The sequence below is a fragment of the Cynoglossus semilaevis genome, chromosome 13, assembly GCF_000523025.1.
Source record: "Cynoglossus semilaevis isolate Cse_v1.0 chromosome 13, Cse_v1.0, whole genome shotgun sequence".
Lineage (NCBI taxonomy): Eukaryota > Metazoa > Chordata > Actinopteri > Pleuronectiformes > Cynoglossidae > Cynoglossus > Cynoglossus semilaevis.
Window position 1 is genome coordinate 10843116 of NC_024319.1, and position 15806 is coordinate 10858921.

At 40.6% G+C, this 15806-nt stretch overlaps 1 protein-coding gene across 10 annotated transcripts in view; it reads left to right on the forward strand.

Moving 5' to 3' along the window:
* The window catches only part of LOC103388490 (uncharacterized), a 30383-nt gene that overhangs the window by 2449 nt on the left and 12128 nt on the right, over positions 1–15806 (forward strand). For 9 of the 10 annotated variants that reach the window (XM_008323496.3, XM_008323497.3, XM_008323492.3 and 6 more), the window contains exons 1-16: positions 8999–9194; positions 9860–10114; positions 10224–10328; positions 10434–10552; positions 10792–11010; positions 11153–11240; positions 11566–11718; positions 11826–11923; positions 12098–12270; positions 12342–12455; positions 12998–13240; positions 13319–13450; positions 13552–14658; positions 14986–15213; positions 15303–15449; positions 15533–15748. In XM_008323496.3, coding sequence (XP_008321718.1) covers positions 9135–9194; positions 9860–10114; positions 10224–10328; positions 10434–10552; positions 10792–11010; positions 11153–11240; positions 11566–11718; positions 11826–11923; positions 12098–12270; positions 12342–12455; positions 12998–13240; positions 13319–13450; positions 13552–14658; positions 14986–15213; positions 15303–15449; positions 15533–15748 — 3457 coding nt within the window. In that variant the 5' untranslated portion in view covers positions 8999–9134. Of the gene's footprint in view, positions 1–7902; positions 8295–8998; positions 9195–9859; positions 10115–10223; positions 10329–10433; positions 10553–10791; positions 11011–11152; positions 11241–11565; positions 11719–11825; positions 11924–12097; positions 12271–12341; positions 12456–12997; positions 13241–13318; positions 13451–13551; positions 14659–14985; positions 15214–15302; positions 15450–15532; positions 15749–15806 lie in introns of those variants that run through there. The other variant, XM_025061408.1, reaches the window with a different exon arrangement.

Consider the following 15806-nt stretch of genomic DNA (forward strand, 5'->3'; position numbering starts at 1 on the left):
TCCCTCTCCTGGGTCCAGCTCGACACCTGCTCCATGCAGTAGTAGGCACAGGGCAGGGCATGGCAGGGGGTTCCTAAGCAACTGGAGGCGACGCAAGTTGTTTCCTGTAGTTTTTGTGTCAATGTTCGCTTCTCTTTCTGTCCATGCGGACCATTCCTTCAATGCGGAAATAAAACACAAACCCCACAGTTGGAGCTCATCCTGACGTCAGAGACTTGTTTCCTTACTGTAGTCTAAATTTTGGTAAATGTTTAACATCTGTCCGAAAGACTTGCGCGCTGTCGCTACTGCTGATCAAAGGCCACAGTCAACCGTTAATGTGAAAGAGAGATATTTCTACTTACTTTTATTCTTTCTTGGATTTTTTTTGTTTCTATTTGCATCAGCCTTTTCCCTTTGGAATCATTGCATTTGGAAACTAACCTATAAACTGGTAAGACCTTCTAATTCACTGACTAGCAGATCCAGAAATGACATGTGACACTGCTGTGTACGTGCCACATGAACTTGTATCTGTGAGACAAAGGTGATGTGTGTCACCCCATGTGGTTGAGAGAATAATGAACCCCCGTCCATCCCCTGTCTGCCTAAGAGTCCTAATGGGGTCAGGCAGATGGGTGGGGACCAGTCAGGGGTCCACGAACTCAGCTTGGGCATGTGTGTGTGTGTGTGTGTGTGTGTGATCAGAGGCACATGTGTGTGCCTATTTGATTTTAAATATTTATCGTTTCAGTCATTTGGTTCTGCATTTCTTAACCATGAAACTTATTTGCTATGATTTGTGGTCTTCAAACCACAAATTCACCGTGGTGTTTGTAGGAACCTGGGGAGGACTCACAGGAGTATTTATTGTTGCCCCACCCTCCCTTTCCTCCTTCTTGTCTTTTTGTGGACATTGCTCTGTGTTAATGATTGTCCCTCCTGTGTGAACACTGGCAGTTTTTGTAGTGGGGCTTTCTGTGTTGTTCCAGTTTACTATTCTAGAAATCAAACCACTTGACACCATTTGAAAGATCTACGTTTAAACAATCAACAATACACGTTTGCAATTTGGAAACGCTTTTTGAAACACATCTTTGCCTGCTGTGTATGAGAATAAGAGCTTTGTTTTGGCACACTGCCAGAGATTCTCCTATTCCCTCCTAACTACAGATCACGTTTACACATGGTATTCTCGGTTTATAAAACCATAAACATTAAACCCTGACAGGGGAAACTCCGCTTTTCAACATCATGCACCAACACACAACATGAAAACTGAGAGAATCATATGAAATTAGACAGGTGATCTCATCTACTTTGATCAAAACCATTGTAACAGTTGCTCTTGTTTGCACAGGATTTTTGTTTAGTTCAGTTTTGTTAACTGTCACGATTGTCTTCCTCTAGTTAAATGTGTGTTACTCATTAAAAATGACATTTCATTAAGACATAATTAGCTAATTATATCACAGTTACAGTGTATTTTTTCAGTTTAGCATAGACCAATATTCCTGGTTTACAGACCTAGGTTCATACACTGCTGCAAATAGCTGTATAAAAATACTAATGGCGTTGTGTTATTGTAGACAAATCAAAGGTAATAAAATAATAATAATTTTATTGTATAACAGATTTATTTATCATCTAGGAACAAATAAACTAGAACATAATGGAAATAAGCTTTCATTTATAAACCTAATTATAAACTATTGACAATTCCTTTTCTTACAAATAAATTATACATTTACTCAAAATATAATAATTTTAGGCTAAAACATAATTGTCAAAACTGAAACAGCATTGCATCAATGCCAAGGAAACAACTGTGGAATCCACACGAAATAGTTTGTTATGAATATGATATATTTAATAGAATATTAGCAGTAAAATCTTCGATGCACATATCACTAGTACACTCACAAGCGCCGTGTGACCCACATTTTAGATGCTACCCGCCATTTTAGTAACGTTTTCAGGGCGAACTTTCGGTGAAGTTTTCTGTCGTTGGTCCTTCTCTGAACAACTAACGGATGATGGGGATGTGTTGGTGACGGTGGCTAAATTGATCACAACGGTTCATATTTTAGAACATATTCATGTCGGTGCTGAGGAGCTGTGACTTTACTCAGTATTCCAGTGTGTAATGTGATACGATTGTATTCTGTGGAGCAGTAATAAGCGAACGTGTCTCCTCTTCATGATGACGACCACACTACTTCTCCTGCTGCTGCTCACTTGTGGTCACTCAGCCCGGGTCAGAGCCTCAGAGTCAGACTCCGCCCCTTTACGAGCGTCGGACACCTTCAGTACAACAAAGCATGTGCGGCTTCAATACTTTGTCCCTGCTATGAACGTATGCAAGATTTGAAGAGCTTTGGTCGGATTTTGTACTATTTGCTTTCCTGTTGACGCTTATTCCCGAGCAGGTGAGGCTCAATTCAGACTTTATACTCGCATGCGCGTTGGTTGGACGAGTTAGTGTTTGTTTGTTTTTGTTAGAAGATTCGGCGCCATTTTCATCCACAGATTGTTTAAATACCCTGGCACGTTGGCCCGACGCAGTCCGTCACCGTGCAGCGGTTGATGAGCATTTAAAAATGAGCAATTTTGCATTGTGGTAGATTAAAAAAAAAAAAAAAAAAACACTTGCGTGTTTGTTTTTGAATAGGAATGCTCGCAGTGTCAATTAACAATGTCTATTTTATAAAATAAAATGAGACGTATTAAGACGGGTGTTGTACTCAAGCAAGAGGTATTTCTTTGAAAGCATATCAAACTAAAGCGACATAAACTTACAGTTTCACTTGTTAGTGCACATTGTAAATGGTAATACTTATGTTGATTGTAGCAGTATTTTATTATTGATTAGTTAATAATTAACAAAATGAGGTTAAGTGTAGAACATTGTTGTTTGTTTTTAACTTCGATGGCGCTGGCCAAAAGCAGTGATTCTCAAATGGTGGATTATGTCCCAACATGGATCTAAAGACTTGACATATTTGGTATTTATCTGTTTGGTCAGTTTTCTTTTAACTGCAAGACATTGGTTTCTGTCTTGTATCCATGCCTTTAGTGCACATTGTTTTTGTTGGTGTGAGCGACACACGGAGGCAATTTTAAGTACACGTTAGTTGTTTATTGAACTTGAGGAAATATTTATTAATTATTGAACAAATAAAATGACTACATTTAGAGCACTGTGTCAAATCCATCAACAGAAAAGCATTCTTTATTATTCAAATATCTTGTGTGGTAAAATTTAGAGACTCAAGGGAACGTAAGAGTCATGAAGCTCGACCAGTTGAGGACTGTTTACATATACAGCACAAAAGGATTCCAAATCTCAGTACTTTACACACACAGAATGAGTGTCATATTAACATCAAATTATATATATTTTTTGCTCTTTATGTAAATCTTATTTGTATGTACATGTGTTGTCTTCAGCCTTTTCCCTGTAATGTGTGTTTTGGCTTTTATCAAGGGTGTCTTCAGATGTATTCCTGGCTACTCAGAAAGGCTGTTCTCTTTGGTTTCCATTTTGTACTAGATGTGACATGCTTTTACCCCAAGTGGAGCATATGGGTTAAAAATATCTCTTCTTTTTCCGCTGGAGGGCAACACATGTGAATATGTGTCTGCTCGATGAATCGTGACACATACTGCAAAACTCATCCAATAAGGCTGGTCTTCAGTGATGGTGATGATGCTGGATAAATATAGTGAGATAATCTTTTATGGGGCGTTGCAGATATGACGCTAGTCGCTTGAGGGAGGCATTAGAGATACTGACATGAGCAGCAGAAGGTAATACTGGGGTTAAAAAATGACTAGGAGATAAGAAGTTTGTGATTGACATGTTGGTTAGCGCTGAATCAGCAGCGTTGTGAGTATAAAGCTGTGCAAGTAAAGCTGCAGGGTGTTTTTGGCTCTGCTCCGTAGGAGTGAGATCATCATGGTCCCTGAAGAGACTACTAGTGTTAATCCTCTTTTGGGAGTTGCACTGTGCATTTAGACTATGACTTAGGTGTGTGTGTGAGTTACTACTGAAAAGAGCTCACACCATAAGTCTTTGCACTTTTTATAATGAAGTAAAAAGGACAGTGATTGTAAGCTTGCTGCTCACTGTTCCTTTAACCAAGTCAGGGCATTGAAAGGCTCTTAAATAAAACATTTCTTTTATATTGCACAGTGCTGCACAGTTATACTGTTTCTTCAATGGGCTTTGGCTGAGATAATGGTGAAAATGGATTCTGAGATGCTTTCAGGGCAACCACAGTAAATCAATCAGGCTGCTTCATTCTTTTCCCATGTTGGTTCATGTTACAGCACCGGGGCTCACAGACCATCTGTGTGTATTGATTCGTTTAGGATTTGGTTTTGGCATAGTCTTACACTTGGAGCTGGGGCTCGAATGTACACCTTCGCAAACCATTTGCCTTTAGCTGAGTATTAACCATTTAATGCAGGGCGGAGACACAGAACTAACAGTGAGTCTTTTGATTAAAAGTTTGATGAGTTTAATTTTTTTATCCCACTCTTGGAGTGTTATTCAAAAGTAAAAGTGTTTTTTTAGCAGTTCAAGATGTGGCTAAAGCTACTGTGTCTTTTTGTGTTAGCTGAAAGGGGCTCAACCTGGCACGTGTTAGCGTGCATGTTGGCATTTGTGTCTGTGTTTACTAAGAGAGGTTAATAGGAGACACCATGTGGCTACAGTACTGACTTCACTTCATGGCTGATTCTCAGCAGGTGGGTGTGGCCAAATATTAGTCCATGAATCAGCACAGCTGATCCAACAATGCTCTGCCAGCTTTTTTCCCTTCTCTTTCACAAACCTACAAATATGTGGTTCTCCCTGTGATGCAAACTGATAATAAAAAGATTTTAAGATATAGGTCCCAGGACAGCAGAGACCGTAAGATGGGCACTGTAGTCAGCTAGATGGATGAAGATAATCTTACTTGGTCACCTGAGGGCTGATTAACTCTAAACTCCCTCTAAGTCCTTAAGCCTCCTCTCTGTACCCGGGAACTTGTCTAAGTGTTCCTATGAGGTAAAGCTATTTTTAGAAGTGATGGTGAGGAAGGGAGGAGACAGTGGCCATACTCAAAGAAAATGAAATCTTCCTCTGTTTTTTTAGGGTATGCTTTTAATTCTGTGTATTTAGTACCGCTGCACTACAGACCCTGAGGTATAAATTAATGTGGGAAACACATTCCCTAATAATTATGAACCAAGAATGCGAAGAAAATGTTTGGTTTGTTTACAGATGTTGCCCTCTACCAGGCTTTTTAAAAAATTGCACTTTTCATTTACTGACACTGTCTTGCTTTATTGACTTTTCCTTCCAAATTGGAGTTGAAGGATACCTTAAAATAGTGATTGCGACTTGCTGACATCATGAATAAAATTGGGATTTATTTGACATTTTTCTTCCACCCTAAAGACTGTTTTATCTATTACCAGTTCATTCAGCTTCTTATTTGTGGTCTACATAAATGTGCATAACCCTGGTGAGTAAGGTGAGTGAGGAGCACTGTCTAACAGAAAAGACAGGAGCTTTTCTGTAAAGGCTTAGTAATGAATCCCAGTATTCTGAGCACATGCAGCTATTTATATAACTTCTTCCCTCCTCCTCCTCCCGCTCCTGCTCTGCGTCTTCAATCAGGCTCATCTTATTTCATCACAAATCTTCATCCACGGATAAACTCAAAGCTGCACTTTAGCATCACTGACAGATAAAATTAAACTTTTTTTAGACAGATTCCTCGAAAGTGACTCTTTCTTGTTACATGTTTTGACTTCAGTTATTATTGTAGTGTTTCAAAGTGAGTTTGCTATGGAGAATTACCATCACTTCAAAGTTGTTTAGCATAGAATCAAATAAATGCTTGTTCACACTTTCACTGTTATCTAAATGTAGGGAATTGAAGATTTGCCTTAACATCAGTCACAATAAAGCTCTTCAACATTCAATGGTTTAATGATGGTTCCATTAAATTAGTCAAGGGTCATATAAACTTTAAATCACGTCCTGATTTAAATCCAGCCATGGCGATACCACCTGATCTAGCAGCTTGTAGCAGGCTCACTCTTGCTAGAGGGTGGCCTACTTCATCTATAATTCAGCTCATTGGATACGCTAATTATGTAGAGCTTTTTTTTTTTACAGCAAAGCAATATTTCATCTTATCATCTCCACACCAGAAAGAAATATGGTTCTGTGAGAGATGAATGTGATATCTAAAGAGATCCTGGTGCGGCGGCTGCTGCTGTCTCAATCAGTCATGATGCTGGTCGGAGCTGCTCAGCTGGCTGATAGCAGAGATGTTAGATAAGAAATTCAAAATGGAGGAGGCAGCAGACACAAGCTCAGCTGGTCCATTAGAGACAAGTCTGTTTCCTGACAATCAGAATTGAGATGACAGAGCATTAAAAGACCCTGAGGAGCCTGGAAGCAGTGGTGCGTACCGGTGTGTGTTTTGTGACCTGGGGAATATGCCTATAGGGGTCTCGTGGGGGGAAGGGTGGGCAGGATTAGTAATAGTGTGCCCCACAGTTATTGGTCACTGGACACAAACAATGGGAGGGCGAAAGAGGATTGGGTTTGTGCATGCACCCCCTGCTATCCTTTCCTGCTGTCCAGTAAGGTTATAGGGAAGTGTATGGTAAAAGGGGGTGAGGCTGCCTACAGCCTTTTGGGCGGCCAAGTACATCTGGAAGATTGGCCTGCCCGCCAGTCTGACTCTTCCCCTCCCCCCTAACACAAAGCAGAGTGGGGCTTGAACTACATATGGAATTGGCAAACACCACCACATTAGTCAAAATGCCTTGTCAAGTCAGGTTGTGCAGCCATCTCATTAAAGTTAAAAATGAAAGCTGGTGTAAGTAGTTTATTAGTTATTAACTTAACCCATCAACCCATTCTTGGGGCGCTCTCAGAATTGCTCGAGAAGTAACGAAAAGTGGTGTGTATAAGTACAGAAGCTCGAGTTGACATGTGGGGAATGGGCGTGTTTGTGATGAGAAGCCAGGCAGACCTGACGTGGATGAACCAGCTGATGCTAATGGGCTATGCAAAATGCCTCCTTTGTGTCAATGAGATATAATGAGTCCGTTATTGGCGGTGTCGTGAGCGTGCACTCGGCTCAGAGACTCAGACACTCTTCATCACAGAAAGGCCATTGTTTAATGGCGTGAGGTATGTGAACGTGTAAGTTTTGTCATTTTGCAAAGTGGTTCTTGAAAGAACTGTCCCATCAATTACCAAAGGTACCGAGTAGTACTGCCCAGCTGGAATGTTTGAGTACAATTAAATATTGTAAACGTGGCCAAGAGTAAAAGTGATTGAGGTCTCAGCTGTCAAGATGAGGCGTTTAAGAAGAATAATTAAGCATAAATGCAGATTGCCTCATTTGCATGACAAAAGACGAGAGTTTAAATACATCGCTGTCATGTTTGAAGAAAAATTACCAGAACAAAATTGGTAATTCTTTTTTATCATTTTGATTTGAAATAATATTGTTTACATGTGAAATTCTTTTACATAATTTTAAATAATGATTAGTGTTTTTGTTATATACTTTTTATTAAATCGTGGTCTATATACAATACATTTCTCAGCTCAACTGCTTCCTTAGTCCAACAAGAATCAAAATAAAGTAAAAGTACTTTATATTTTATTTTTTATTAAACCAGTGTATTTTGTCCTCTCTGTGTTTTAAACTAAACGTGCACTTCTTCCTTCAGTTTGTTAGTTATTTGGCTCTTACATCACTTACGGCATAGTGAACTTAAGGTTTTCATAGGCTAACAGTTTGCTGCTCATAATCTTGTTTGTTGTCTTCCAAGTATAGCTGTGCTGCGCACCATGACCTTTCTTTATATCTGACTTCCTTTTTCGTCCCATCTCCTTCCCAGTGGCTGCCATGACAACAGAGGCAAGTGCAGTGAGCGAGGCCGACACCGAGGGCAAGCAGAAGGCCAGCGGCACCGAGCCTAAATCTGAACCAGAGAACAAACAAAAGGCAGAGGCGTCAACGTCCGAGTCAGAGGGGGAGCAGTCGAGCAGTAAGAAGGCCCAGGAACAGGCCTCTGAGGCTGGGCCTGTGGAGACTGCCACCTCCCCAGAGGAGGAGCAGCTGAAGCCTCGTACCCGAACTTCTGCTGGCAAAGGCCTGTCACGCCTTTTCTCCTCTTTCCTCAAAAGGCGCTCACAGTGCTCTGATGGAGAAGGCGTTGAGGTAGAGAAATCCAGGGAGGAAAAGGCAGAAAAAGAGGAAAAAGCTGACACCCCCAAAAAGGAAAGTGCAGTGGAGGTGAAAATTGAAGAGAAGGAAAACAAGGTAGAGGAAGAAAAGTCCGAGGTGAAAGAAGAAACTGAAAACAAGGAAAAGGAACCACAGGAGGAAAAAAAGGAGCAAAAGGTTGAGAAAAAAGGAAGCAAAAAGAAAAAGAAAGAAGCTAAGAAAAAGGTGGAGGAGAAGTCTGAGAAAAAGACAAAAAAGGAGGATGTGCAACATGAAGAAGAAAATGTAAAAAAGAAACAAGATCAGGAAGAGGAAAAAGTACATGGTACTCCTGAAAAGAGTGAAGAAAAAACGGTGACGAAAGAGGAAGAAAATAAGGAAAATAGTGAAGAAAAAGACAAGGAGGCAGAAACTGGAAAAAAAGAGGAGGAAAAAGTCGACAAGAAGTTGATTAGGAAAAAAGAAAAAGAAGAAAAGGTAAAGAAGAAGGAAGAGGAAAAGGCAAAGAAGAAAGCAGAAGAGGAGGAAAAGGCAAAGAAGAGGGAGGAAGAGAAGATAAAGAAAAAAGAAGAAGAGAAGGCTAAAGAGGCTGAAAAAGCAAAGAAGAAAGAAGAGGAAAAGGCCAGAAAGAAAGAGGACGAAAAACCCAAGCAGGAAAAGGTGAAGACGAAAGACGAGGAGACACCAAAAGAGGAGCCCAAAATTGAAAAGGAGGAGAAGGTAAAAGAAGAGGCCAAGAAAACAGATAAGGAAAAGGAGGAGGAAAAGCCAAAGAAGCAGGAGGAAAAGGGGAAGAAGAAAGAGAAGGGGAAAAACAAAGGAAAGAAGGAAGGAAAGGTGGTAAAAGAATCAAGTGTGGAGCCGGTGAAAGCACCGATCGCTGATCCAGAGCCTGAGCTAAAAATGGAGCCAGACATTGAACGGGCACCTGATCAGCACTCAGTGAGCAGTGCAGAGACACAGGTGAGTGTTAGCTTTAACTGTCAGAGAAAGGTGATGATGATGATGATGATAATAATAATAATAATAATAATAAGTAATTTTAGCGCTTTAACTGTATGGAACAGATCTAAGTACAAATGACAGGTTTTTTTTAACCATTATATTTTCTAAAGTTATTTCATCCCTGTTGTGCAGATACATTTAATATTGTTGAGCTTGTAAACACATGCGTATCTGTCGGCAGCCTGACATATGCTGGTGCTGACCTTTCAAAAAGGTTACTTTACATTTACAGGGGAATCAATGAGTTTTGACTTCAAGACTGTGACATTTACTGTCACTGCTGTCATTTTACTACGATATTAACTCTCCTGCAGAGTAAATGCTCTGAGCGTTACTTTCTTTCTCTAGTACTGGCTAGTTGTAATGCAAATGGAACTTATTTGGTTTTGACATAACAATCTTGTTTGATCAGCTGTTTTGTTTAACACAACAACAGTCCACTGAGAGAAAAGTCTCTGGTTCTCAAACCACCACCGACCTGCTGCTTTGAACTAGAGCACAGCTGTGTGTTGCTGTGGATGTATTTTCAATAACAATACCTTTGTTATCATACCAAGTCATTAAAGTACACCGTGTGCTCATGGTATTCGATACGCTTTGCAAATGTCCCTGTTCACTCCCAGCCAGTTCAGGAGGTACAAAAGGAAACAAGTGAAACAAAGAATGAGCCTGAAGTGATAGAAGAAGTGAAGGAGAACGAAACTGAAGAACCTGTAGAACTGCAGGAAGAAGGTGGCGAGGAGGAAAAGACAGAGGAGAAGAAGGAGAAGCCGGCAAAAGAAAAGACAACAGAGGAGGCCAAAGGCTCCAGGCGCCAGAAAACCATACAGTGTAAAGTCACTCTACTGGATGACACTGAGTTTGAGTGTGAGCTTGATGTAAGAAACCGTCCAAATTAAATCTTGTTCTTTTGCACAAAGAGTCTGACTCTTGACAAAAGACTGTCTCACCTTGTCTCTGTGTGTCCATGTCTCTCTCATGCTTCAGAAACATGCTAAAGGCGATGAGCTGTTGACAAAGGTGTGTGAACATGTTAACCTTCTGGAGAAGGATTACTTTGGCCTGGCTCACTGGCAAACACCAACCAGTAAGGTAGGCTGCAGAATTTAATGTTTCATGTTAAAATGATATTACATTTATTTAAAGAAAAAAAAAACCCGAGCAGGTGTTGACTTCAAATGCCTCAAATGTCTCCAGACATGGTTAGAAATGGCTAAGGAGATCCGTAAACAGGTCCCTGGTGCTGTGTATGAGTTTACATTCAACGCCAAGTTCTACCCTCCTGACCCAGCGCAGCTCACTGAAGACCTCACAAGGTAAACAGGACCAGGTTTTGGGGAACATTGTAAAGTTTTGAGGAAGTAGTGTGTTTCCCATCATAGAAATCAGAAGACTAATTAGCAAAACTTTAGAACTGAAGCTTGTGGAATGTTTCAATGTTAAGGTAAATTAAAAAAAATATTTTAAGTCAAATCTGTGTAATCCAGTGACTTTGTGTAATTGCTGTACTGTTCTTAATGCAATTATAAATAATATTCTTTCACCTGTTTGCCAGGTACCTGCTATGTCTCCAGTTGAGGAAGGATATCTTGCAGGGTTCTCTTCCCTGTTCCTTTGTCACACTATCTTTGCTGGGCTCCTACACAGCCCAGTCAGAGCTGGGGGAATATGACCCAGAGGTCCACGGAGCTGATTATCTTAAGGATCTGAACCTGGCCCCAGGGCAGAGCAAAGAGTTGGAGGACAAAGTGACAGAGCTGCACCGCACATACAGGTAATCAGAACATTTGGAATGTCAATATATTGCAAAAGCAGTTTTTTCCTTTGAGATTGAGAGCCTGGGCCTTAAACAACACAGAGACAAATATGTTTCTTGAAATGTTTTTAAGACATAATTTCATCTTTGTGTTATTTAGATCAATGAGCCCTGCACAGGCAGACATGTTGTTTCTTGAAAATGCAAAGAAACTGGCCATGTATGGAGTCGACCTGCATCAAGCCAAGGTAGGCACTTTTTTTCAACGTGGTACCTGATCACATTTAATGCTTGTTATGACCTGAGCAGACAGTGCAAAAACTGAAGCCATACAGATAAGTGTTGTTTAATTACTAACTCTGTTTCATTTCCAAACTGCATCTCATTATATTTAAATCACATGGTAGGATTTCGTCAGAAGATTTCAATTAAAAATTGGTGTGAATTCCTCCTGTGGTAAAAAAAGATTCATAAACTCTCTGACCTCAAAGTGCAGGTCTTCATAGTAAACCAAAGTCTGCCCCCTAGTGACTGTTTCGAGAAGATGTTTGACTTCGTCTTATGTGTTTGCAGGATCTGGATGGTGTGGACATAACACTGGGAGTCTGCTCCAGTGGACTGATGGTTTACAAGGACAAACTGAGAATCAACCGTTTCCCTTGGCCCAAAGTCCTCAAGATCTCATACAAACGCAGCAGCTTCTTCATCAAGATCCGGGCCTCAGAGGTAAAGTGGAGTTTACACCTGTCACCGCCTTCTTTCTTTGTGTGGAATGTTTTGTAGTGTGGTCAATTCAGCAGCAATAAAAAGTCATGATTTTTTTTTATCCGCAGCAAGAGCAGTATGAAAGTACAATTGGCTTCAAACTGCCCAACTACAAAGCGTCAAAGAAGTTGTGGAAAGTTTGTGTTGAGCATCATACCTTCTTCAGGTGAGAACAGGTTACCTTACACTGTTAATTAAAATCCTAAAATCCTTATATATATTATTGGCTCAGAGATTCAATTGTAATTAACTTAAATTCTGTGGTACCAGAGATTCCTACGCTCATGCTTAATAAAATGACTTATAAAAAGTCTGATCTTCTTTTACATCTTATTCTCAGGGTTTCATCAGTGGAGCCTCCGTCATCGCGACGATTTGTTGTCTTGGGGTCAAAGTTTCGTTACAGTGGTCGCACTCAGGCCCAGACGCGCCAGGCCAGCTCCGTGATCGATCGCCCAGCTCCGCGCTTCACACGCTCTGCAAGCAAGAGGCTGTCCCGCAACTTAGACGGAGGTAAATGTGCTAACCGCTGTTGTGTTGTAAGACTTTTAGGAGCTATTGTCTCACTGGTGTCACTCTTGCAGCTGGAGATGACGTTCTCCAGTCTTTGCTGCAAAACTCTGAATCCAGCAGGACTGAGAACGATGATTGGTTAGTGCTGTTGCCTGACAAACCTCTGCCTTCTCCTGAATTTACAGGTAGCACGACTTGTGTGAAAATGCTTCAGTGCAGCATTTATTTTGTTCTTGCTCACAAGCTGCCGTTTTGCACCGATTAACAAGGCCACCGTCTTCTGGATCATTTGCTTTCTTGCTATTAAATCTTTAAAGGCATTGCCTTTCAGCATTGCCCTAGCTGTCAGGTAGGTGTTGTGTATTGTCCCTGGTGTGACCCCAGGGTAGCTTTGTTCTGACCTTTGAGTGTGAAACAAAAAGTTTCCTCATGTGCTTTGCTTTCTTTCCTCTTTTTTGCGGCATTTTTAAAAGACATTGCTTCTTAACGTGTGTCAACTTTCTCTTGCTGGTATCACAATGTTTAACTTGACTCACTTATTACTCATGCGGCGGCTTTGAACAATAACACAGGAAACACAAAAATAAACAACAACCCTTTTCATTCACTTCTGTTGAATGCTTGAAACATCGTTGACCTTGAAACACACTTGAAGAACTGTGAAGTGAGTTCACAGTGGCTGTTGGTCTTTGGCACATCTTTACATTACGTCATCATTTCTTCACAGCCACAGAAGATTCTTATCAAACTTTCAGTCAGTTGTGGGAGGAGGCGCAGACAGCCAGGGTAACCTGGCAGGAAACTGTGTCTGGTCAAACTGATTCTCAAAAGGTTATCCAGACTGAATTTCAGTCATCACAGGAAATGACATCTGATGATGTGGACCAAAGGAAGAAGGAGGAGGAGTGGTCTGCTCTGCTCCATCGTCATCCTCCTTTTCCTATTATCCCACCTTATGAGTTCAAGACAGGTAAAAAAAAAAACCTTTCTGCAAAAATAATTTTAAAAAAACCCGTAATGAATCCTATTTCATTTCTGATTTTATCAGCCATGTTCAATTTGAGAAAAATTAGCTCAATGGACAGGTTTTTGCAACCAACTCCCAAAAGTGATGATGATTGGCATCTGTACTTTGAACAAATTCTTCATGCCTCTTCACCTGACTACATTGAAAAAACAAGTAAGTTTCTACCTGCAAACATTTCTTAAAAGTAATTTTAAAATAGCAATACAGGTTTAGTTTTATGGACCATAATTTCCCCAAATGTCTGCTGCTTTTAGTCACTCCCCTGGACCAGTTGCAGCTCCAGGATCAGGATGAGCAGGAGGCAGAGAGCGATGTTATTGTTAGGCTTCAGGAAACTGTCACCTTAGTAGACAAACTGATAGAGGCTGATGCTTTGGATAAGAGGCTAAGGGACGTAAGGGACTTAGAAGAAAGGCTTCAAGAAGTAGATGACATAGCTGGGAGACTTCAAGAAGTGATAGAACAAGAGCTGGGGAAAGATGAGATGGAGAAGTTAATAGAAGAAGAACAAAGAGAAGATGAGGAAGACATAAAGAAGGGAAAACAAATGGTAGTCGAAGGAAAAACTAAAACGATAGTAAGCAGGTCTGTAAAGACCATTGGAATAGAAAAAGAGGATGAAGTAGACGAACTGGAGGAGCAAATAAAGCAAGTTTTTCTCAAGGGTTTGTTGCCTGAAGATGAAGGGCATGAGGTGAAAGGCCAACATGAAAGAGAAGTGACAAATAAGACTCAGATAGAAGAGGGTGTGAGATTACCGATAAGTTATAAAGAAAATAAATGGCAGTATGAGGAGTTTGGCTCAGCCGGTGTCATTGGCACCGAAGAAGACATAAATAAGGGAAAACAAGTGCTAGTCGAAGGAAAAACTCAGATGATAGTAAACAGGTCTATAAAGACTTTTGGAATAGAAAAGGAAGATGAAGTAGCCGAACTGGAGGAGCAAATAAAGCAAGTTTTTCTCAAGGATTTGATATCTGATGGTGAAGGGCTTGAGGTGAAGAGCAAGACAGAAGTGACGAGTAAGACCAAGCTAGAATATAGTTTGAGGAATGAGGAGGAGGGGGAGCCGGAGAAGACTGGCTCAGCAGGTGTCATGGGCCCTGCTTTAGCAGTGACACACCAGAAGGTGGTGCATAGAACTACGAAGAGAGTGACTAATGTAGGCGAGAGACCACAGAATCAGGAGTATGAAGAGGAGGAGCAGCTGCAGTCCATGGTTATAGCAGAGAAGATGATAACAATACAAGAACTTCAGGAGGACCGAGCTGAGGGAGAAGATGTGCAGAGACACACAGATGAAGATGTCTGGTTCATTCTCTTAAACCGTCTTCCGTACAAAGCTGCTTTTCAGCCACCAGGTAATGCACATCGCTGTGTAACCACTACAACAACAACTGCAGTAAAACCAGTAGTTTTGCAACAATGATTCATTCACAATAACCATTCCATTGTTTCCTTGTTTAGTACAACATTGGAAAATATTATAACAGTATTATAAGTAAAAAAAATGTTTTTACTTTACTGTTTATAAATGGTGTTGCTCTAGGGTTAGTTAGATTCAACCATTGTTGAAAGATTTTTAACTACTATCATAATGGTACTATATGCGGTGTTGCTCATGCTCTTCGACAAGATTATCATTTCTAACCTTTTTTATAATTATTTTCACCTATTTCCATCACTAGTTACCTATGTTGGGGCAGCTCCAATGGATAGAGGGTCTTATTTAATCCCAAAAACTGAGATTACAGCACCTGAGAAAACGAAGATTATAATAAAGGAGGCAAAAGTGCAACAAGAGGAGGCGTGGCCTGAACCAGAGATCCTGTCACCAAAGACGTTCACAGACAGAGATGATAACTGGTTTAAACTGCTGGATGTTATTCACAGACAAACATATTCTGTATCACCAGGTACTGGTTAAGTCCACCTATATCTCGTACTCCTACTACTTCAGTAATTGTCACTTTTGTGAAAACTTATTTTTATTTGTTCCTGTCAGTTAAATGGAAGGAGCTGGATCAGGCAGAGGCAGAAAACTTTGAGGTTGTGGTCAGAGCAGCCGCTGAGGAGATCAGAGAAGAATTTGTTGAAGAAAGAGAAATAATTGAAGAGGTGCCGAGATATATTCCAGAAATCCCACAACCAGGTATTGATAAACATCACTGGTACTTTATTTTGTGCCCTGTCTCTAACTTTGCAATTTTAGTTACACTTTTGTGTTTTTATTAGTTGAGCCAGAGGAATTCAGCCAGCCAAAGACAGAAGGTTTTGTGACTGTGGTTGAAACTGCTGCAGAGCTTAGAGAAGTAATCATTAAAGAGAGAAAGGTAACAGAAGAAATCCCAAGAGATCTGGATGTGCTGCAGCCACCAGTGTCAGACAGTGATGATGACTGGTACATGTTGCTGGATACTGTGCCCAGAGAAACTGCTTACGTACCACCAGGTAACACTAAACTGTGAGCCTTACATCAGCCATAGCATTGTGTTGGTCACTCTTGGTA